Source organism: Scyliorhinus torazame, chromosome 13 (assembly GCF_047496885.1).
Source record: "Scyliorhinus torazame isolate Kashiwa2021f chromosome 13, sScyTor2.1, whole genome shotgun sequence".
In the NCBI taxonomy this organism is placed as follows: Eukaryota; Metazoa; Chordata; class Chondrichthyes; order Carcharhiniformes; family Scyliorhinidae; genus Scyliorhinus; species Scyliorhinus torazame.
In genome coordinates, this window is record NC_092719.1 from 56,702,840 (window position 1) to 56,728,342 (window position 25,503).

Below are 25,503 nucleotides of genomic sequence, written 5' to 3' on the forward strand. Positions count from 1 at the left end.
ATTGAAAGTGAAATTTTGACGCTGGTACCAATGCTGTTGTATTCAGGTCATCCCTGATTAACTTGCTTGAGTTGGTAGTTGGCTTGGGGCATTCTAAGAATACAAAGGCTGCTACATAAATATGATTTGCCCTTCGTTTTCCATTAATGTCTCAGTGGATTCAGATTGATTTTTTTTCCAAGAATAAGAACATGAACTTTGACAGTTCTAACCACTTTTGGTGCAGCAATGCAATTATCAGAACCTATTGAACTGACAATGATCCAGATTTTGCAACAGTAATGATAGTGAAACCATCAGTGCTCACCTCCATTGCTCCTCTGAAACTGACAGCAACTTCTGGAGTCCACATGCGCAGCTAAAGTGGAAATCCAGAAGTTGCTGTCAGTGATTCCATACTTCATCAATGGGTGCCCCATCAGAATGCAACCAATTGGGAATGACTGAACTGATGACAACTTGCAATCATAGTTGTCTCTTCTCGCTGTATAAACCTCCTTGAAAAAAGGTAAGCTTTGTTGAATGAGATGTAACTGGGATTTTAACAGGAGACTAAGTTGATAATTACTGTCAAACGACTTCAGTGTCTCGGATAACGTAACATTTTATTTGTTGATCGCAAACTTCTCAATAAAGAGAAGAATTTCTAGGTTTACGGTCTGTACGAATACTTTGATCTGTTTAGGTGGTTACCCTGCATCATGGTGGCACTATTGTTGGATGCCTGGAGTTACCCTTGGCTTGGTGCCAGATTCACACTATGGCAGGGGAGGGAAAATCAACGTCACTTAGATCACTGGACGTTTGTGAAGAGCTTTCTCTGAGGTCATTGAAGAGAGTCATTGCTTCACTGTCGACCGTGAAACCAAGCCCAATCCCTGAATTGACACCCAATTTTTCATGATAAAGTCTCATGCTTCAACTTACACTTGCATCCAAAACCGATAAAAACAAATTCCACATTTTAGATAAGTACATCTAAATGCTTAAGGCACATAGCTCCAATTTGCAGAAAATGTCCTCAGTGCTCTGACATGCACGATTTCTGATGTCGGATAGAGTTTTGCTCAAAAGGATTTAAATACAACTTGTTCACAGTGAAACTGGAGCTATAAATAGAAATTTACAATGGAATGTAATCGCTACAACCCTATGCACTAAAAGAAATGGAAATAAATAGACTGCCTGCAGTGATCTTGTGTTTTATTTTAAAATCAGTTTTCTTTTAACATGGTTGTGACCCAGATCTGGAATCCAAGCTCAGCAGTCAAATTCACATGGGCAATAAATTGCTGGGTGCCTCAATGCCTACTTTATTTATACATTCATGCACGTTGCCTTTATTATTGCAGTCTATACACAAGCATCGGGGAATTTCATGCATGAGAAACCAGCAGTTAAAGAAGTGCAAAGATAGAGAAATGTGCTGGTTCGAAAGCAGATAGAGAGTCCAGTGCCAATTTGTGCAACAATGTATTCACTTCAGCACCACTTTAAAGCACTGTAGGTCAAACTTGTCCAAGTGTTAATTCAGAATGTTCTGAGCAGTAAGCAGGAGCTGGATTCCGGAATGAATCAGAGCTCCATTTATTACTATAAAATGTGTCTCTGTATCGAGAGAATATAAAATCAAGTAGTGATGAAGATGCATAAAACTTTGAACCTCTTAGAATATTTGTGGCTGGAAGGCTGTTTCCAGTGAGGTTCTTCAGGGGTCAGTATTACTGAATGGTCAAAGATTTTGTAAATGACACATATTTGGCCACTTGGTTGATAGGGAGAAGGCTAGCTGTAGACTGCAAGAAAAAAAAAATCAATGACCACTCAAGTGGGCAGAAAAGTGGCATATGGAACTCAACCCAGAGAAGTGTGAGGTGATGCATTTGGGAAGGTCAAACAAGGTAAAGGATGGGAGGGTAGAGAGGTGTAGAGGATGTGAGGGATCTTGGAGTTAATGTCCACAGATCTCTGAAGGTAGCAGGACAGGTCAAAAAGGTGGTTAAGAAGGCACATGGCAGACTTTCCTCTATCAGTGAGGCATAGAATACAAGAACAGGGAGGTTATGCTGGAACTACGCAAAACATTAATTAGGCCACAACTTGAATGCTGTGTGCAGTCCTGATCATCTTTTTACTGAGCTGATTGCACCACAGGGTATACTGGAGATTTACGAGGATGTTGCCAGGACTGGGAAATTGGCTCTGAGGGAAGATTGGACAGGCAGGGCTGTTCTGTTCAGAACAGAAGAGGCTAAGGGGAGATTTGATTGAGATGTACAAAATTGTGAGGGGCCTGGATAGAGTGAATGGGAAGGGCCTTAGCACACGGGTCATTGGCTTGGAGGCATAGATGTGGTTATTGGTAGAAGGATGAGAGAGGTGGTAAGGAAAATGTTTTTCGTCCAGAGGGTGGTAGGAGTCTGGAAGTCACTGCCTGAAAGGGTGGTAGAAGCAGAAACACTCACCTAATTTAACAGGTGCTTGGATGTGCACTTGAGGTGCCATAACCGGCAGGGCTATGGACAAAATGTTGACAAGTGGGACTAGGAGCTTTTCACAGTAACTTCATTGCAGTGTTAATGGTTATTTATTTATTTAGGTTGGGTGGCACTTTGATTTCTGCCAATGGAGAATATAATAAGCCATCAGCAAAAAGTACATCTACTGGCACACAGTGAGCCTCATAAAAAAATTCTGTTCAACCATTATTCAACAGCAAGTATCATTACAGTTTCTCGATGTCAAGACATATTTTTCTGAATCTCCGCATAAAATATTTATTCATACGTTTATATGGTAAATTGTAACCTCGCAAAACTGAGGAAAGGTAAATGAATGAACTGCCCCTGTGACCTAATTGCGACACAACAGATTCTCGGGGCTTGACAGGATAGATGCTGAGAGGATGTTTCCTCATAGCAGAATCTGAGACCAAAGGGCATAATCTCAGAGTAAAGGGTCACCCATTAAAGACAGAGATGAGGGGAAATTTCATCTCTCAGAGGGTAATGAATCTGTGAAATTCTTTACTGCACAGGGCTGTTAAGGCTGGGTCATTACGTATGTTCAAGGCTGAGATAGACAGATATTTAATCAGTAAGGGTATCAAGGATTACGGGGATAAGGCGGGAAAGTGTTTTGATAAGGCAACAGAGAGGGTTGATGAGGGTAATATGTTCAATGTGGGGCATATGGACTTACAAAAGGCATTTGATCAAGTGACACAGAAGGGACATGCCTGCTAACTTGAAGCCCATGGAATAAAAGAGAAAGTGGCAGTATGGATACAAAGTTGGCTGAGTGACAGGAAACACAATTGTTTTTTTGGAATAGAGGAAGATATACATTGGGGCTCCCCAAGGTTTGGTATGAGAAGAGCTGCTTTTAAAAAATATAATAATAACCTAGATTTCTGATGTGTAACACACAATCTCAACACTTATACATTACACAAGACCTGGGAGTGAACTATGTGGAGGCTGATGACAGACGTCAAGAGGTCATAGACAGGCTAGTGGAATGGATGGGCATATGACAGATTAAATTTAATGCAGAGAAGTGTGAAGTGATACGTTCTGGTAGGAAGGATGAGGAGAGGCAATATAAAATAAAGGGTATGAATCTGAGGAACATGCAGGAACAGAGAGATCCAGAGGCATACATGCAGAAATCTTTAAAGATGGCATGAGAAAGCATTCAAAGGCATTTGAATCCTCAGCTTTATAAATACAGGTACTGAATACAAAAGCAAGGAAGTTCTGATGAACTTTTATAAATTTCTGGTTTGGCCTCAACTAAAAAGTATTGTGTCCAATTCTGGGGAACACATTTGGGAAGAATGCAAACTTTTTGGAGAAAGCGCAGACAAGATTTGACGTGGATAGGTTAGAGAAATTGGGGTTGCTCTCCTTAGCGAAGGTTGAAAGGAGATTGATAGAAATGTTTAAAATCATGCGGCATCTAAACAGAGTAGAGCAAAATTCCTCCCACTGGTGGAAGGATCCAGAACCAGGAGACACTAATTTAAGGTGATTAGCAAAAGAACCAATAGCGACATGAAGTAAAACTTCTTTACACAGTGAGCAGTTACGATCTGAAATGGTGGAGGTAGGTTCAATCGTGGCTTTCAAAGGGTAATTGGATAAACATCTGAAGATGAAGAATTTAGAGGTCCACGGGGAAAGGAAAGGGCGGTCGAGTGGAACTAAATGAGTTATTCTGGCAGAGATCCGGCAAGGTCAAAACGGGCCGAAAAGCATCCTTCTGTGCTGTAACCATTTTAGGATGCTCTCCTGCTTGATGTCTCCTCCGTTTAATCAATAACTCTGTATGCATCCATGTGATAGAAGACAGGACAGTGAGAGTTACATTGGCCTGTTGTCTTCATAGCAATTCTCAAATTTCGGAGAATAATTTAATTTCCATGAGTCATCCAAACTGGGAATTATTTACAATATCAGCTGTGTTGTCTGATAGTTTCAGACACTGGTTTTCCAAAAGGTCCGAGAAATTAGCTGTTGCCAAGTTGGGGTCATACCATACATTGTCTTCAGGTTAAGTTCCTTAATGGAGGAAGGAACTGCCTTGATGGGGTGGGGGGAGGAGGTAGTTTGTTAAATTTAAATAGTTTTCTTTGGTGGTGGGTTTTTCAAGTCTTTGTTTTGGTCGGTCAGAGTTGGGATGAGAGGGCCTTGACATCTGACCCATCAGGTTCCTTGATTTATTTCAGAGTCTTATTAATTATCCTCCAAGTGTTAATGACGGATCAGAAGTCTCGGCAGCATAGCTTATTTCCAGTAAAGAAACTATGATGCCGAGTGTAAAGACACTTCCGAGATGGAATCACTATTTATCAGCAAGCTACTCAGCTTCAAAGAAAGGTGCGAGGGAAGATAATCCGTATACTTCAATTCTTTGAGCTGGCTATCGTGATCATTGGTGATCTGCACACATCACACATGCAGTGCAAGATTTCACCGCTGAAGCCTCTACTCTTCAAAATAGCACAAGCTGCTGCCTGCTCTGAAATCTGAAGCAGGTGGCTTTTCCAAATAATTGTTTTTCCTTATTATTTGAAAGAACAGAGAGAAAAAATAATTCTGAATTCAAAAGGTTACTGCATACCGAAAATAATTGGTGAACATCAAAGAAATTAAGATTTCAAAATGACAGCCCAAGCACATCATTTTCTGCACATGCGGAAACGTTTCAATGAAACCTGGTTAAACAGCAATTTAATGATTTTAAAGTTACCTTGAAAACTACAGAAACTGAACTGACTGCACAACAGTGTAAACGGCTAGCAGCAATGGCTGAACACAAGCAACTTTCGTAGGAGAAAACATTGCACAGCGTTCTTGCTTTGTTGGTTCTCCAAGCTTCAGGCGTGGACTCAGAATTGGAGTTTTAACCAGTCAACCCATGTTTATGGTGCAAATAGGAATACATCTTTAGAAAGGAAATATCATATCTTTACAGGCGTGCTTGTACTATTTTGTACGGCGCTGCATTTAAAAAGTGCAGGCTCTTAGGAATGGGCATTCCAAATACATGTCAAATTGATGTTTAATCTCTGCTAATCTTTGTTAATCTCAACCAATAATTGACACTGAAATGTAAAGGATTGCAGGTGGCACGTGTGGTGATATGAGTTTTGTATTGAGTGTGTTCAAGGAAAATAAAGGTGTCTTGGGAAAGGAGCAGAACTCTTGACTCAACAACAGCCATAAGCTGACAGAGGTGTTCAAGATAAAGATACAATACATGGCCGTAACTCCCTGACAAGCATGATTTGAGACTTAAATGTTGAATTATTGAACAAGAGATTAATTTATCCTTTAAAGTGAAGGGAGTATCAGAACAGCCAGGGCTACACATGGGGAAGAGGGCCACGCCTTAGCTTTCACTTCCCTAATCACACGCCGGAGAATCCTGCTCGGCTGGCGATCAGCAGCACCACCCACAGCTGCAGACTGGCTGGCAGATCTGGCAGAATTTCTCCATTTGGAGAAGATCAAGTACACCATACAAGGGTCAGAAGTAGGCTTCCTCAAAGCACGGGGCAGTTCGTTGGCCTGTTTCAAGGCCTGTTCGAAGCCAACAGCGAATAGAGAAAAAGGCGAGAGACGGGAGAAAGCAGACAGGGTTGCACAACTCTAAGGGGAAGGGGGGAGGAAGAAAGGCGGAAACTCTGGGCAACTACAGGGAGAAGTGTGGTGGGAGGGAGGAGGCAGAAGCCACCCGCCCCCTGACCCCACAAGGCTGGCAACAGAAAACATAAAGGGAAGGGCGGGACAATAGGAGCGAAGGGCAGAACACCCTGAGCAAAAGAGGGGGATGCCAAGGAGGGGGGGCAGGAAGAGGGGAAGGAAACATCAAGAACGATTGTATGTACATAAGAACCGCATGTGCTGTAAATATTGAACGTAAAGTTTTACTTTATAATTAAAAATGCCAATATAAATATTCAAAAGAAAATTGGAGGGAGATCCAATTCTTCTTTTTGGAGGTTAAGATATTGCCTATTCTTGCTTCTGAGAACACCCTCTCGCTTCACTCTGCCCCCCACCACCTACAACAAGGAGAGGGTTCCATTAACTACCAGCTTTTAAATGAAAACAAAATAAGGCTGTGTTCAGTCTTCAAAGAAGGTCATGCGCTTTGCACGTACACTTGACGACACGCATTCTGTTCATAAGTCACGACACTCTGGGCTAGTAATACAATATGCCGAAAGAATGAGACAGACAGGGTGTATGCGCATGTGGGTGTGCCCTGGTCTTTGCATGTGGCCTGTAATGGTTTTCCTGTACATTTATTCATTCAGGTTCTCTGCTGCCTCGGGAATACACTCTCAGCCTTTCAGGAGAGGGAGAGAAAGCATATCCTTGTTTTTCTCTGTCTACGACCCAACTGCTCCCTCAGGTCTCTGAACCATCCCACTGGGATAGGATCCAATCACTACTGGTTATCGGGCAGAGTATGGCCTTTTCAATCAATCAGAGTCACACCCCATCTCTCTCTCTCTGGTGCCAAAAACTCTGAAGTCCTGTTCAAACTAGCAGAGATTAGCAGAATGTTCCTTCCTTTAACTTCTGAATTATCATTCCCTCTGCTGCTTGACTTAAACGTACGTGTCCATTAACCACTCATGGATCAAAAATAAAATGATAACGGCAAAATAAAAGGGGAAATAAGGGAATAAACAGGAAGGACATTTACAACGTGCCTTTGGTGCCAAATCAAAGAGAGCTTCTTCCATTCTAGTTGCTAACAGGCAAGGTAAGAGGACTATGAAGGTGGATCATTTTGTTACAAGGAAGAGATTGCCAGAGACACAAATAGGCAAAGTACCTACTGGCCAGGATTTCACATCTGAATCGAGAGAGCTGCGCAGGAGAATCCATGAGAGGACAAAGCAGTGATAGTGTCAGCTCTGCACAGAGCTCCAGGGCCCCTGATTAACAGCCTGATGTAGCCATCTAAGATGGCCACCTGCAAAGAACCATGGGAATTATGGCCAACTCAGGACTCAGACAGATATAGAGCCTATGTGTATCTGAAACACAGGTAACCAGGCCTGATCGAAACCACCGCTCGTTTGCATTTCAATGGCCCATTTTCCCAGGACAATAGAACTCCAATCCAGCAACCGGTACAGCCACAGACTGATCGGCGCCACTCCCTTTACTCAGAAAGCACAACTGCCAAGGTCAATGACCGCTAAGGACCCGGCCAGCTACCAAGGCACCCACCCCTATATTGGCCGAAATCGAAGACAGTGATCAGAGCTCTGTCAAACTATTGGGTCCAAGGTTAAGGACCGCCCCAGAGAGCACAAAATCCCAGAGGGATAAAAGAGAGCACAGCTATGTGTTCTGTCTCTTTTGGATCCGGCCTGTGCCAAACCAATTGTAGCAGGAACAGCCAGCCAAGTTCAAGACCATCGATCGCTACCTGACGGATGAGCCCAGCAGAAACAGAGCCGCTTTCTTCGAACCAGCCAAGTGAAATCCAGATAAAGGCCTTATCCATTTGCACAGTGCCGGTTGCCCTGAAGTTAAGTAGATTATTGTAGCTGATAGGTGTAGTTTAACTCGTAGTAGATATTGTGTTTGCATGTCGAGGTAACTCTTGCGTATGTAAATAAACCATCTTTTGAACTAACTGGTTGTGTGGCCATTTGATCGATATACGGGAAGGCTTGTGGTTCACCAACATTATCATTAATATTACCAACAGTATTGGCGACGCTGTTGGGATCGAAAACAGGCAACACTACAAAGAAGAAATTAACTAAGGAACAAAGTATAAAGATGATTTCTTGGTTCTGTCAATTGAAAAGCCCATGTGTGTTGTATGTAGCGAAGTACTGGCAAGTGAGTAAAACATTCAGATTTTGAAAGAGAACTGGTGGGTGAAAATTTTGAGGTTGACACCCCAGAGTCAGTTATTAACTTATAGCTGATTTTAAATGAAAAGACTCAACTGCTGTACCTGACCTGTGCTAGCACATGAAACACACGCCAAAAGTCCAAGAGATGTCAGTATTGTGGAGTAGAATCTCTCAGGAGTATCTAGTGCTGAGTAGAATAAGCATTTTGATGCTATTGCCCTTCACGACGACCTACATGTGCGAGGCTGGATCTTCTGTTCCCACAAGGATTCAAATGGTTTCTGCAAAGTAAGCAAACATGGCTTGTCGTGGAGGTCGGCTGGCGTGGGTCCTGAAGGTCAGCCGGTTGGCAAAAGTGGGTCCTGGGAAAATAGGTTTGAAAAACCCTGCTCTAACATACATTATTTGTGATGCACCTCACGGGAGAGACATGATGAGATGCAAGTCACTGATGTTCTGAATTCAACTGACGTTTCAAGAGTTTCCGCATATGCACAGATGTAAGAGAATTTGTGTAAGAGAATTTGAATTAGACACTAAATATTTTATTGCATTAAATCAAGCTTCTGTACACCCTATGCTTTAAGCAATGGACCTACAGAGAAATAATTGCAATTGTTCATTTTTCCCTTGGGAAACATGTAACCTTCATCAAACCTTTGTTCCTGTTTCTCTCTACAAACTGAGGAAAATTCAAGATCTTTTTCGATCTCTAGTAATGCACCATGAGATGATCCTTATACCATCAACTGGTGCATACTCTATGGCAACACCTCTAACATCCAGAGTCCACCTGCCAACCAGTCAGCACTAACGGCTCATACACTATAAATTGTGTTTTGCCTTCATGTGTGTTCTTGCGAAGTGTCCCGATGAGTGCAAGACTAAAATTTACAAAATGTCTCTTTTTTCAGCAATACTCAAGATGTAAAATAATTGGAAGAAGGATTAGAGGGGAACTGAGGAGAATCCTTTTCACCCAGAGAATGATGGGGTCTAGAACTCCCTGATTGAAAGGGTGGTACAGGCAAACCCTCATCACACTTATGTTATGGGCCAGGGTCTAGAGAACCCCAAAGTGTATCCATGGAGTTCACCCAAGACTTTTACTAGATTGTGGCATGGGGAGCACACGGCCCACTCTACAGGTGTGGTACAGCAGAAATAGAAAAGTATTTTTTAAAGCAAAACAATGTTTATTCTATGAACTCAAGTTAATCTTTTTGTAAAACATAGTGAACATCTTAGCAACCATCAATTCAAATACAACCCCCAAAGAATTCAACACTAAGTATGCCTTACTTTCCTTTTAACGTCCATAAGACATTTTGAAAAAAAACTTTTAACAGAAGCACATCAGGTTTAAATTCACTACTGAGAACAGTTATCACTCTGAATTCACCAAATGATCAAGAGATAGTCTTTACATGGCAGAGAGAAAAACATTACACATTATTTGGTTGGCTGCATCTCCAACACTGAAACGAAACCCAAAAAACAGACACACCCAAGCTTTTCTCAAAGTGAAACTAAATGCCGACAGACAGCCCAGCTCCACCCACACTCTGACATCACTGCAGTAACTTGAGCAGCCCAACATTTCTTAACGTGACCTTCTCATGACACTTAAAAAAAAAAAATTGGATATGCGTTGAAATGACATAGCCTACAGGTTACAGGCCAAGAACTGGAAAGTGAGCTTAGGTTTGATTGTTCTTTTGTAGCTGGCGCTTTTGCTTGTCATTCAACTACTTGATCCATGCTAATTTTTCCATGCATGTCACACTAGCCTTATTTGACCAACACCAGTATGACACAAAGTCACATCTGAATCTCCACACTTCTACTCCTCGAAGTTCCAACAGATATTTATCTGTGCAACTTCACCTACAGTCTCTTAAGCATGGAGAGTCATATATTTCATCCTTCCTGTAGGTAAAGACACAAGGGACCCACTGATACTTTGCGTGTTTTAAAGTGAGCACTAAAGCTCATATCATCCCTAACTTTCTGTGTAAAACAGAACTTTGATAGAGATATTTGTTTTCCTAATACAATGTGTTTCGCTTTGTAGTCCCCAAGAATCTCAAACAAGCTGATACTGGATTCTGAAGAACAAACTCAATTGACAACTGTAATAATGCTTGCACTGTAATTGCATGTGAATTCCTGGCAATTGACTGGGATGACTTTTACATGCATCTCTTGCTAGTTAAAAGTGAAATTCTGCAGCACGGTAGCACAAGTGATTAACACTGTGGCTTCACAGCACCAGGGTCCCAGGTTCGATTCCCTGCTCGGTCACTGTCTGTGCGGAGTCTGCACATTCTCCCCGTGTCTGAGTGGGTTTCCTCCGGGTGCTCCGGTTTCCTCCCACAGTCCAAAGTCTTGCAGGTTAGGTGGATTGGCCATGATAAATTGCCCTTAGTGACCAAAAAAAGGTTAGGAGGGGTTATTGGGTTACAGGGATAGGGTGGAAGGGAGGCCTTAAGTAGGTCTGTGCAGACTCGATGGACCGAATGGCCTCCTTCTGCACTGTATGTTCTATGTTCTATGATTCAATATTTTCATAAATTAAAGATAGCAAGATTATTTAGGTCGTCTTGTTCATAGTATAAACTCCCCATCACAGTGCTCAACGGTCTCCTGAATAATTCCAGAGCTTTTGCCATTACCAGAAATCTATTCTAAGTATTTATCACTCTACGTCAAGAAGTGCTTCCTGCTATCAGGTCTGAGCTTGTTTTTCGCTAATGTTTAGCACAAAAATGTTGAAATTTTGCACTGTCCGGCTGAGTGGTTAATAGCGCAAATGTGAAGACACAATCTATTTTTTTCTATGTATAAAGATTCAAAGAAGTTCAAAGTAGATAGAAGTGTCAGAAGGGATATACTTATACAGAATAAGACTTTTGGAAGAAATGTTTTTCTTACCCGTATTGTACTGTCATTAGAACTGGAAATCAGCATCTTCCCATCAGGTGTAAACTGACATCGTTGGACACATTCCGTGTGGCCTATTAATGTCTTGAGGATTTTACCACTAGGAAGCTCCAGAACCTTAGGGAAAAGATACATCTATGACTCAACACGTTTTATCAGAACAGGAGAAAGGAGCAGAGACGAATTGGAACAAAATGGTTAAGTGAAGTTAAGAATGAGGCTTTGCAGCAGTGAGTTAGTTAAACGATGCACTGGAAAAGCTATGATTGTACAAATCAAATATCCGTTCATTAGTAAACTTAGTTTGCTGCAATTAAAAAATATACTAAGTGTTGCTGAGAGCCTGACTGCTTTCCCTTTTAATTTTCCAATTTATCTGCTCTGTGCTAAGTGTTTTTACCAAAGCAACTGCAGGAGAGTATCCTCAAATATAAAATAAAAACTTCCAGTCAAAAGTTTTGTAAAGGTTTGTTGGGAAAGCTGCAATTCACATTTCATTGCATAGTTTCAGTTGATACCATTTTGGAACAAATGGGTCAATATTTATATATCAGCATTGCAATTACATGCAAATCTTGCAGGTATTGTAACAAGTGTAAGAATGATTCCACCTATGCTCCCCTTGCCAGCATCGACAATGCTCCCATCATTCCCTGTGGCCTGGAGGTCCTGAGATTATTGACATAACAAATTCCAGACGAGCTCTCATCTCTCCAGGTATTTACATATCACCCGGTTACAGTTCCCTTCACAAACTTCAGTTAATCCAGGGCTCTTATGGGCTGAATTGTCCGCTGCACGAATTCTTGCATTTCAGTCAGCACCGTGCTGCCAGGCTCCACAAACTCAGTGCACCAAAAGAAATCATTTTCAGAACCCTTGCCCTTGAACCCTTCCATGGCTCTATTCCACCAATGGGTGAATCTTCATTACTCTATGTGTCACAGCCTCAAATTCCTCTCATTTTAAATTACTGTTTGTTGCCCACCTCTCACCCTTTGCTTGAACAATACTTCTTAAACAAGTCAAATTTATACATGTTTAGGTTATAATCTCAGATCAGCTTTTTAAAAGCTGCAAATAAGTCGTTTGCCATTCACTGCGATAAGATAGATGAATCAATAGGCATTGAAAACAGATTTAAGGGCTGTAATTCCTTTCCAGTCATCAAAGCCTCCCTGCCTGGCAACAAGATCCCATCATGCGCTACCAAACAGTGATGGAGACCCCGCACTCATCGCATTCAACATCAGGCTCATCCCTGACCCTCATTGGAGTTCCTCGCTGTCATTTCTCACTTAAAGTTATCCTCATTTAGCATCATCACAATTCTCACAACAATTTATTTTCCCAGATTTCCTCCTCCAACGCTTTTATATTTGTTAACTTCATTCTACACTTTACTGCCCCGAGTTGTCTTGCCTGAATTTTCTGCCCCCATCGCCCCTTAACCTCACATTTTACATGGGCTCTGAAACACATAACTAACTCAGGGCCATTTGGTCAGCCTCACCCTTTCCCATGGTCTCACTTCTCAGGTTATTAAAACAATTAATTTTAAGCACTCTATATTTCCGTTGTGATATTCAACACCACTGTACATAGCGATTCCCCCGGAAACTTCAGGAATCCACACATGCACAGAATAAAGTGGAATCCAGAAGTTGCAGTCAGTGATTCTACACTTTTGAGGAAAAGCTGCTCCATAACTATTGCCCCATTTTACTAACTGTCAATTGTTCCCTGCCCATCAGAACATTGGTGTTGTGTTTAACCTGCTAACCAACTCCTCCACTTCTGCCTAGGATACCTTCAGCCCCAAATCATTCATTGTCTCCATATCTGCTGCACTCCCAATACTATTCCTATCTTTGCAATCATGGGCTAGACATTTGAGGGCACTGGGCACAAACTTGATGCTGCCTTGCAATGTCAAATCTGGCTAGGGGACACAAACCCCTTTTTAAAGAAAGAATCACATGTATTTATATATCTCCTTTCATAATCTCAGGATGCATCAAAATGTTTCACAGGTACTTAGGTTAATGGCTCCTAGAATCTCTAGATTGCAGGAGGCCATTCGGCCCATTGAGTCTACATCTAGGCCCACTGTCCCACCATATCCCTGGAACCCCATAATCCCATCTCAGCGTTGGAATCTCAGGGACAATTTAGAATGGCCAATTCCAGCCTCACACCTCGTTTCCATTGTATTCGTTGGCAGAACATTCAGTCACCTTGCAGGTTCTACCCTCTCGTGCCTTTTCACCAAACTCCCTCTCTTTCTGGGCGGATGTTTGCACTCTGTGCATACAGTGTTGGCTAAGGAAAGAAAACTAACCATAGCGTGACTTCTTCTTTCCTGTATTCTTTGCTAAGCTCAGTGCCTGTTCCTTTCATCTTCTGTGGGATACATTATTTATATTTAACTCTCTGCAATTGTAACCTGATGTTGGTAATGGCATGCACAAATCAAAGTTTAGCTCTGCTAAAACCTGTTTACTACTAATGCAAAAATGTCGTTAGAGCGTTGAAATGAACTATCTTGGGAAAATGTGAACCAGTAACATGTTTCTAGCAGTTGCATGCAGTCAACATTCAAAGAAAAATAAAATTTGGCAGAATGTCTTCACATTAATGTGATACAGTTATCTGAAACCGTATAATAACCATTGAGCAAACATTCACTGCCTATAAATTCAGCTTGAGTCAATGAAAAAGTTAGGGTTTGACTTCACAATTTGCAAAACCGGAGTAATTATTTTCAAGTGGTTTGGCAGAGAAAAAAATAAATAAATCTTTCACAGCTAATGAAAGGGTAAATCCCCAAAGCAACAACTAAAGTTTTAGAAATTAACATGCTCCAGGACTGTATTTTTGTTGAAAAGAAATCAAACTGCATGAAGTGTACTTACTTTATGGCTGTTGGTTTGAGTCATGTTTACATCGTATTATGTTTGTGTTATCAAAATCTTTTCTAGCGCATAAATGAGTAGCAAAATAAAATAATTTATCTTTGTCAAAGTAATTAAACATTGATTCCAGTAAGTGTACAGATAGTTATGCATATGTCCCAGCAACTCTTCCTTTTCCGAAAGGTCAAAATTTGCAGTGTTCATGAAAGATTTATTCTCCATCCCTCTAATCACTACTAGCAACACCTAAATGCTAATTTCGCTCATATCAGAATTCATTATTCCATTTACCATTCATTTCTCGGAGGAAATCGTTTATGGACGATCACCTGTGCTGACAACTGATGCTAAGAACTAACGACACATGCATTCACATACCCATGTTGAATCTTAGTGCACTATATTACAAACAGAATTATGTTAAAACAAAACAAAAAAAATTATGTTTTTCCAAAAACAGAGACTTAGAAAAACTGAATCCTCAAAAAGAACTTCCTTCAAATAGAAACACATTGCATTCATTTGAAAATAATTCCCAGCACTCCACTAAAGAGAAACAAGTTGGGTTATAAAACAAGCTTATTACTCCAAATTTTGATACGTATTCGCTGCTGCACATTTCCACTTCAAAACCCTGAAAGCCCCTGAAATCTACGTAAGCATTTCAACAGTACATGGCCGGAACATAATGTGTCAAATTTGAGCAATTTGGTATTCAGAGCTTTTTAATTTAATCCTCCCTTATTCTCAGTTAATTGCATAAATTCTAGAGCAGGGCAGCACGGTGACGCACTGGTAGCACTGCTGCCTACGGCACTGAGAACCCGGGTTCGATCCTGGCCCCGGGTCACAGTGTGGAGTTTGCACATTCTCCCCGTGTCTGCGTGGATTTCACCCCCACAACTAAAAGATGTGAAGATTAGATGGATTGGCCATGCTAAATTGCCCCCTAATTTTAAAAAAATATTTGTTTTCCCCAAACCACTGAGGTGTCATTCTCAGCAACACTCAGAAACTGCACCGATGGGATAGCTTTTAGCAAGTATTATACGTGCTTAAATTAGTCCTGCACCTTCACTGTGCCATTTTCTAGCCCTACAGCTATCAACAGGCTGTGCTGGAACTGCTGTCTCTTCCACCCAATGTTCTGTAGGACGAACCTGGCCGACTTCATGCCTACCTACAACATCAACATATAAAAAACATTGAAGCCATTAACAAAAAACTCAAATTTAAGCATCAACGTGCATGCAAACATAGACACGCAAGGACAACTTAGCTATTGGATATTTTTGCATTCAGATCTTTACTCAACATCAGTGCCACCTGATTAGAGTAATTCTGCAGTAGATATTAATTCTGAAAAGCAAATAATGTGCCCATTGTGTAAGTAGTTTATCTCTCCCTTTTCCTGGTTCCTTTCTGTTTGCTTTCTACATTGCCGAGGTGCTTCTGAACCCTTTGTAGAAAATTGCATTTTCTAAGTGTACTCCAACCAGTACACACACAATATTAAAATTTAATAACCAAATCCAAAATTAATTATTGTTTTCATTTTGGTTAAGTAAAATGCTAATTCATGCAGAGTTTAAAAGTGTTCTTATTTTCTGAACAACTCAAACTGTTTAGCACCACTCAGGATACTATCTCATGTATTTGAATCATTGGTGGCGAAGACTAAATTATGCAATACCAAAAGCATGGCACTATTTAAAGTAACAGTTGCATTTTCAATTAGCTCTATATCTTCACGCACTGCAGTGAACTGTCATTCCACTTCATTTACGAACATGGGAGTTGCTGCTTCAAAGCAATGAACATACTTCAGACACATATGCAGACAATGGTCTATAGATACAGGAGACTTCATAGTGCTAAGCTGTCCACATCGGAGGGGACTGCATGCTTGATTGAAAATGTTCAAAATGCAAGTTATAAACAAAGGGAAATAACACTTGAATCACAAAGACTTATAAAAGGCTTTAATTTTAATCAACTTGTTACACCAATCTTACTAAAATAAAAAGTGCTGGAAAAATTCAGCATGTTTTGCAGCATCTGTGGAGAGAGTAACAAAGTTAATATTTTGAGTTGAATATGATGCTTCTTCAGCACTGAAGATCACTACTTTTACTGATTGAGGAATTGGCTAATGGATTTTAAATAACGCACTATTGACACGGCTCCTTTGCGTCAGGTGGAAGGAAGATTTTTAATTCCACAACCTGAGATAAAACAATTGTTATAAATCTCTGCCACAGTGAACTGTTATCCTGAAAACTGTACTGGATCACATAAGAATGATCAAGTAATCATCACTAGAAGGGAGAATTGTTTTAGGCTTTCCTTCCACCCATTCTGTGAAATCAAACCAAAAAAGCCTATTTCCAGATACGTTTTAGGCTAAAAGAGGATTTGCTTTTGAGTGTTGGCATTTTTGAACTGCAGAATATTACTTGCTCAAAGTCAATATTTTGAAGGGGTGGTCATCTCATATCACTGCGATCAGCAGACGACGTCACATAGGCTCCTGGTATTGTAGATTAAATTTACTGTTACAAAGTTAGCTCACTGTGGGAAACGTGTACAGAATATATATCTAACGCCATTTCCTTGTTTTTCATCATGACATCCAGAAAGATCATCTTCTGAAGGGCTTTTCAGCTGAAAACTACTTGAACTGTGAAAGCGGTTTCAAGGTCTGTCTGTATTGCTTCAAGTAATCTTCTCCATGAGAGCAACCAAGTTCTCTCACATATGCAAATATATATTTTTCAAATTAATGAATCTAAAATCAAATGAAGCAAACTACAGAGAAGGGTTACATTTGTAAAATTTATACAGAGATCAAATCTTAAGACTTTCACTGAAGTGAAATAAATATTTTTATTTATTTGAAGACATGCACTTCAAAGGACTTCAAATTTTTGCCCTTCCCCTTTGATTTGTTGGTATGCCTATGTGGAGCATCTAATGAACTGACAGCATGGCAAACCTGCCTCAGAGCTCCTACCATGTAATTCTTCTACCTCGTTATTCCCTCTTATAAGATAGAAACACGAAGCGACCATGCAGCTCCTGGAGCCTGCCCTGACATTCAATAAGATAATGACTGATCTGCACCTCAACTAAATGTGCCTGTCTTCATTCCACGTCCCTCTGTATCTTTAATAAACAAAAATCTATTAACCTCAGGCATCCATAACCTTCTTGGGCAGACAGGTTTCTTTGTATTGTTACCAAAACAAAGGTAGCTTTAAGGGATTTATATTTGCATTGGTAAATATTACAAAGAAAGTATAGCTTTCAGAGAGTTTAATTTAATGTTTTTGAGCCTGGAAGGGTAAAACCTATAGTTAGATTCATGCTGGGCAAAGGTGTTTGTATGTGTGGGTGTTGTTTTCAACTCTAACTATGATTCTATTGTGCTTATAGAGAGGGCTGTGGTGTGAAGAGTAAATAAACCAATAGTGGTCGCTTAGCAACTGGGGCCTTGTAAGGTAGAGAAGCTTTAAGTTGTAGCTTTGCTAATTTGATTGCAGTTGGAGATAGGTAGTGAGAGAGAAGGCCGCTCTCAAAGCTTTGCTAGAAGCAGTTGGTTTTAGAAGGCTAAACAGGGAATGTCTTTCTCTTAGCCTTTCTAGAAGAAAAACCATACTATGGAATAATGGTTAAGAGAACAGATGCTGGAACTCTAAAGTCTAGTCAGTTAAGGAAACTAGAAAAATGAAGATAAGTTTCCAAGAAGTCTGGAATTAATGGAACAGAGGAAACTAGGAACAGAACAAATTACTCGTCAGTAAAGTCAGAGAGTTGAAAAGGCATTGGATCATGAGAGGCCAGAAAGATATTGCCAGTAGTGCTAAGGTTTGTGAGAAATTACTACAGTTTGGGAGACATTATTTGAAGTAATTGTGGAAATTGGTGGCTGGACCTCGGAATTTGTGTAAAAGCCTTTAAGACAAAGGAAACCGGAAGGGAGATATAAAACCTGAAAGCAAAACTTTGATGGAAGCAGTGGAGAGAAAACATAATTTAAAAGATTTGAAAGGAGAATTTGAAATCACTTGTGTGGAATCCGGAGTTCAGTAAAAAAAGGTGGCTCACCTTTTGAGGAGAAATCCACAGGCATTCTCTTGGGTTCAGAGAGGAGTGCATCTTACCACATACATCTTGTATGCTTAAAAGGGACTCTGTGTTAATGAGACCATTGTGGTTTCAGATGTACTTTGTAATCTGTGTTAATCCTAAAACCTGTGTGTAATTGTTACCCTAAAGGGGGAATAAACGAGTATTGTTTTATGATCCACTTTTTTCATGTTTTTAATAAATGTTTTCCCCCCATTGTTGTTAAAACTAATTGGTGGTCTTGTGACTCTGTTTCTTTATATTTTATTAAAAAAGGTAAAATCCAATCTGGGATCTTCCGGTCCAGTGATAACACCAACTGGAATTGTAACAGTATCCAACCTGTTGAATTCTTTTCAACCCCTCGATCAGATAATTGATTAATGTTCATTACTCAAGGGAAGGTTTATGCAAACTGTCCTCATAACCTTATCTACCTTAATCTCTCCTTGGTGGTGTGGCTCAGTGCCAAATCTTGTTTGACAACACTATTGTGAAGTGTCTTTGGACATGATACAATATTTAAGGAGCTGTATTAATGCAAGTTGTGTAGTTGGAATTCTAATTTCTTTGCTCTTCAACTGTTTGGAGTTTCTCACCATTTAGAATCCCTATGCTGCAGAAGGATGCCATTTGGTCCATCGAGCCTGCACAGACCCTCCGAAAGAGCATTCTACCCACGCCCCTGCCCTATCCTCATAACACCGTAACCCCACCTAATATGTTTGGGACACTAAGGTACAATTTATCTAACCTCCACATCTTTGGACTATGGGAGTAAACGAGAGCACTTAGAGGAAACCCACGTCGACATGGAGAGAATGTGCAAATTCCACACAATCACCCAAGGCCGGTATTGAATCCGGGTACTGGATTAGATTGAATTGGTTTATTGTCACTTGTACCGAGGTACAAGTGAAAATTTCTTTCTGCGAGCAGCTCAACAGATCATTAAGCACATGAAAAGAAAAGAAAATAAAAAGAAAATACATAATAGTGTCATGTGAGGGTCCCTTTAAGAAAAGTGTGTTTTATCAAATGGCTGCAATGATGTCACTGTGTGGGTGGAGCTGGGCTGTGATTCTGTCTTTTACTTTCGTTTTGAGCTGGAAGCTGCTTTGTGGCTCTGAGGTTTTTGGTTTCGTTTTCAGTTGGGAGTTGCATTCAAACAAAGGAGGTGTACTTTTGGTCTCTCTCTTTTCATGCTAAAGAATGTCTCCAGAGCAGAACATAGAACATACAGTGCAGAAGGAGGCCATTCGGCCCATCAAGTCTGCATCGACCCATTTAAGCCCTCACTTCCACCCTATCCCCGGAACCCAATAACCCCTCCTAACCTTTTTTGTTCACCAAGGGCAATTTATCATGGCCAATCCCCCTAACCTGCCCGTCTTTGGACTGTGGGAGGAAACCGGAGCACCCGGAGGAAACTCACGGGGAGAACGTGCAAACTCCGCACAGACAGTGACCCAGCGGGGAATCGAACTGGGACCCTGGCGCTGTGAAGCCAGTGCTATCCATTTGTGCTACCGTGCTGCCCACTTGATAACTTCAAAATAATACCGGTGTTCTGTAAGGAATTCAAACCTACTGTTTTGTAGAAAAGGGTGTTTGGCTTATGGATGTTGTTAGGAAGGTTATTAAGGGTTACCTATAGAGTACTGTATCTTTGGGGGGGGGGGGCATTTGTGTTGGTAGTTGATAAAATATTTACTATATGTTTATAAAATGTTAACTGGATTCATAGAATAAACATTGTTTTGTTTAAAAATACTTAAGATCTCTGTTGCATAATACCTGGAAAGTGGGCCCTTGTGCTCCTCATAACCAAAATCTATTAACAGTTGTGGGTCAGATGAACTCCATGATACACTTTGGTGTTCTCTAAACCGTGGCCCATAATAATAGGGCAACACAAGGTACACAATGTAACAACATAAACACCGGCATCGGATGAAGTATACAGGGGTGTAGTGTTAATCAGGTTAGTCCATAAGAGGGTCGTTTAGGAGTCTAGTAACAGCGGGCAAGAAGCTGTTTTTGAGTCTGTTCGTGCGTGTTCTCAGACTTCCTGCCCAATAGCAGAAGTTGGCCCTGTGAGGGAGCAGTGCCATCGTTCTGGAGAAAATATTCCAACTTATCATTCTTAGGTCCAAAGTAGATGACCTCACATTTGCCCATATTAAAATTCCATCTGCCACCGTCTTGCAATCTCACTTATTCTGCACATGTATCTTTGCAAATTCCTGCTCCCAAATGGACTACTTACTTGTGATTGTCAAGTGTCATCTAATATCATAGATATTCAACTCCTTGTTCCTCTAGCCCAATCATTAACTTATCAATAAACATTGATGATCCAGGACAGATCACTAGGAACACCACCTGCCACATTCTACCAATCAAATTGCATACTCTTCATTCCGACTCTCCATCGGGCCTACCTGCCAACCAATTACCAACTCTAGCAAAAGGATAACCTCTAATGCTGTACAGAACCAATGATCTTGTTCGGAGCCTTATCGAATGCTATCTGGAAGTCTGTATAATTTCCACCCATAAACTCTTCTTTTTCCAACTTATTGGTAACCTCAAAAAATTATCTTGCTCAGTCATGATTTATCTTTGACAAAGCCACACTGGCTCTCTCTGATTAATTCATTTTTGAATTTATAAAGTTGCATAATTATTGATTACTAAGTTAGAAAAATTGGAAACCATTTGCTGCTAATGCTTACATGAAATACTTTCGGGTAGCTGGATCAATTGGATGTGTGATCGACGTTAAATAATGTTCCTGTGCCTGATAAAACATTTTGCTTGTTAGTTTTAACAAAGGTGCACTGTTCAATTTACAAGTAATGGCTGCTCGTCAGTTAATAGCGCATTGATGTTCTTGTCTCGGTCTCTCCTCACCTCCTACTAGTTTTATTTTCATGGAATATTCTTAAAACAAATAAATGACGTGGATCAAAACTTCTGTGGAAATTCAAGGTGAAATTTTACAGACTTAATTCGGACTATGATTTAAAAAGGTGCTTTAGGGACAAATAATAAGATCACAATAGCCTGAAGGATTCACATCAATTTTAAACCAAGCAAAATCAAGTCTGCCACAAGCACGAGAGCCAACAAAACATCAGGTCACCAAGTCAAGCATAGAATTTTTAATGTAATCAGATAAGGAAATGGACTGTTTGGCACTGAATAAGAGCAACACACTGGACTACACAGAGTTTGGATATGGGCTTATACACCTGCTCCTTTGAATCAGAGTATACCATGGAGCGAGAGGGATGACAGGTCAGTACGTAGCCCTTTAGAGAAGGACAAAGTCATCCTGGGTTGGTTTTGTGCACATCCCAGCAGCTGGCAAAACTGCAGGAACAGATTGTCAGCCTCCCCTATTGACTTGGAAATAGTATGTGGAAGGAGAAAACACAGAAGGAGGTAAGAGGTAGTTTTAAAAAAAGCAAGATAAATGTAAAACAGCAGAATGTGCAGAAACAACCGTAGCAAGAGGAAAAAAAACTACTTTACTGGAAAGTGAAATTAATAATTTATTTGCCATGCTCCAGTTTTATACATGCTTATGACAATTTTGTACAATGAATCATCAGCAAGCTCCAGAAAATAGAAATTAGGGATATAGGTTGGGAAATGTCTCCAAATTAAAAGCCATTTTTGAAAGTGTTCACCCATATTTTTTCCCATAGTGAGGTTGAAGGTCACCCAAGTCATACGCTCACTCAGACCCAATAGCATTATCGCATAGGACTACGAAGGTCAGCCAATTTTTATTTGTAAACAAGAAAATAGACACAAGTGTTATTGTCATGGTTACAAATACAGAAGTTATAATTCCTTACTGGCATTGAAAAGGCATGCACATCAAATCCAGCAACTCTACCTTTAAGATTCCATCTCCACATCCAAATGCAGCCAAATTAATGTGCTGATTAAGGCAGCAACAACGAATACGCGAGTTCTGGACCTCACTTTGACACATCACATCACCGGTTTTTCCATTGATTAGCTGTGGCAAATACAAAAAAAAAGTTAATATCAAAATTATTTTTGCCACTAAAAGGCAAAATGAAGATGACAAAACATTCAAAATGATGCAGACACTGGTAGGATTGTTAAAATGGTTGTTTCCTAAACAGACAGGAGCAATATGTAACAGATTCCATAGACGGGTGCTTAATGATCCTACTAAAGTCAACGTAGTCAATTTTGCTCTTGATTGTGAGAAGGTTGATGGGGTGGTTGGTTAATGGGCAGATCCAAATTTGTAAGCAGGAAATATGTGGGCAATTTTCCACATTGTTGAGTAGATGCCAATGCTGTAATTGCACTGGAATAGCCGGGCGAAGGTTGTGGCTAGTTCTGGAACCCGTCTTCAGTGCTAATGCAAGAATGTTGTCAAGGCCCATGCCTTTTCAGTATCGAGTGCCTCCAGTTGTTGCCTGATGTCACAGAGTTAATTTAATTCACTGAAGACGGGCATCTGTAATCCAGAGGACCTCAGGAGACCAAAATGGATCATCCACTCGGCACTTCTGGGTGCAAATGCTTCAGCCTTTTGAGCTTTTAGTAACTGAGGAGCAAGGATTTATTAGGACTATGTACAATACTCTGCCCACAGCAGTAACTCTCCCAATCCAGTGCCTGTTGGAACAACCAACATCTCAGGGCCCTGCTTGGGCCGGCTTTATATGTAGGTCTAACAAGCTCCAGCTGACTGGCCTTCGCCCCCTACCTGGGAAGCTCGTACATCACGAGTCCCATGGGGAGATTGACATTGGGGAAGAGGGGTGTCGAAACCTCCACAAAGACCATCCAAAAGCTCTCCTTCGGCTGCCAACAGTGGGGGCCTTCTGCGCCGCTTTGCCCGAGGCTGTGCTTCAGCTTGCGGTGGTTCTGGGTCGGGCGTTGTATATCCGTTTGTCGGCCACCTTTTGTGGCCGACCTCTGAAGTTTTATCCCCGAGACTTCGGTCCTGGGCACAACGTTGCCCATTTACACGGATACTTCATAGAATGTATAGTGCAGAAGGAGGCCACCCAGCCCATCAAGTTTGTTCCAGTCCTTGGAAAGAGCACCCTACATAAGCCCACATCCCCACCCTGTCCCCGTAACCCCACCTAACCTTTTGGACACTGAGGGGCAATTTTGCATGGCCAATCCACCTAACCTGCACACCTTTGGACTGTGGGAGGAAACCCACGCAGACAGGGGGAGAAAGTGCAAACTCCATGGAAACTTTAGGCAGCACAAGTGGATAGCACTGTGGCTTCACAGCGCCAGGGTCCCAGGTTCGATTCCCCGCTGGGTCACTGTCTGAGCGGAGTCTGCACGTTCTTCCTGTGTCTGCGTGGGTTTCCTCCGGGTTCTCCGGTTTCCTCCCACTGTCCAACGACATGCAGGTTAGGTGGATTGGCCATGATAAATTGCCCTTAGTAACCAAAAAGGTTAGGAGGGGTTATTGGGTGTTGGGGATAGGGTGAAAGTGAGGGCTTAAGTGGGTCGGTGCAGACTCGATGGGCCGAATGGCACTGTATGTTCTATGTTCCATACAGTCACCAGAGTCCGATTTGAACTCAGGACCATGGAGCTGTGAGGCAGCAGTGCTTCAAATGGACATTAGTTCCCATTTCTGAGCTGGAGCCATCCTCATCCTGCTGGTCTGGGATATAGATAGCAGGTTCTATGGGTGAGAGGCGGTTCCTAGTACGGAGGGGACATCAATACTGGTGGCTGTACATCGTATAGCATGGACTCCCGCTTCTTGAGGTGGTACAAATGCTTCCGCTGAACTCTCCCCTGAATCCTAACTTTGTAGGAGACTGGTCCTTGTTCTCTCCGCACGACACCTGAGAGCCAAAGTACCCATCTCCAAATTTGGGGGCATAGACTGCGTCCCCAGAGTGAAACTGCCACCCTGGCATCCTCCGGACATGGTGTTGCCTCTGCGCCTCCTACTGCACATCCACTCTCTGACTGAGGTTCTGAAATGTGAGGCTCAACCAGGTTCTAAACCTTCAGCCCATCAGCAGTTCTGTAGTGGCTATTTCCCTCATCACTTGTGGCGTCATGCGGTAGTTAAAAAGAAACGCCAGTTGCGTATCCATGGAGCCAGTGGTTTGTTGTCTTATGCCCTTTTGAAAGTTTGGACCGCCCTCTCTGGCAGGCCGTTAAATGAGGATTGGTATGGGCTGGATGTCATTCTGTTTTGCAAACTACTCGCTCGCGAATGGCGTCCATTGTCCGTCACCAGGACCTCATGGAACCCATGGGTGCTGAACGAACACTGGAGCTGTTCTACCACAGTTCTCGACATCGTCGAGGCCATCTTGTACACATCAAGCCACTTTGAGTGGACGTCCATGATGATGAGGAACGTGGACCCCTTCATTCATTCTCATCTGGGGGGGGGGTTACATACAAGGCCCCTGGTTCGCAGTGATCTCCGCAGCTGTCTTGGACTGTGCTCTCTGCGCTGAATTTGGCGGCTCAGGTCATCACGTGATCTCTGACCATACATTTGGCAATGTGGCTGGCTCGCCCCTTCATCCTTGTGGGAGGTATTCCGCAAGTCACCGGCGGCTACTAATTGCTTGTCCTGGCTGCGGAGATTCCTCTGGAGTTGCTCTTTGGGACGTGATCTGGCCTGACCTGCATTGCCACGTGACGCAGTGGGAGTTCGAAACGGAGGGCAGGCAAAACTAGGGACGCCACAGTCCATGGACATCTGCAGCTCTTGCACCCTTTTATCTGTGTGTTCATGAGACAGTGACAGCTTGATGGTCTGTTTCAAATCTAATGTGGGCTCTGCCAAGTTTCCTCTGAGTGGCCGTGTTTATCCCAAAAACCAGCCTGTCATAATATGCACACAAGTATATGATGGTGCACAGACAGCCATTGATTGACCAATGAACATACAGAACACAGCAGCCAATTACCAGACAGGACACGGCCACTATAAAACCAGAGGGCACTAGTTTTCCCGCTCTCTTGGGATGCAGCCTCTGAGACAGTCAGAGCCTGTGAGCAACAACTAGAACATCCACCATGTGGTAGTAAGATAGTCTGGTCAGGTTAGCCTCAGGTCTCCAGTCA

General features: G+C 41.7%; 1 protein-coding gene across 2 annotated transcripts in view; it reads right to left on the minus strand.

The window, feature by feature from the left end:
- apaf1 (apoptotic peptidase activating factor 1) overlaps positions 1 to 25,503 on the minus strand; it is a 311,250-nt gene that overhangs the window by 79,761 nt on the left and 205,986 nt on the right. Inside the window, exons 21-23 of one of the 2 annotated variants that reach the window (XM_072471564.1) lie at positions 22,292 to 22,417; positions 15,326 to 15,433; positions 11,330 to 11,455 (exon numbers count right to left, since the gene is read on the minus strand). In XM_072471564.1, the coding sequence (XP_072327665.1) occupies positions 11,330 to 11,455; positions 15,326 to 15,433; positions 22,292 to 22,417 (360 nt within the window). The remainder of the gene's footprint in view (positions 1 to 11,329; positions 11,456 to 15,325; positions 15,434 to 22,291; positions 22,418 to 25,503) is intronic. The other variant, XM_072471565.1, reaches the window with a different exon arrangement.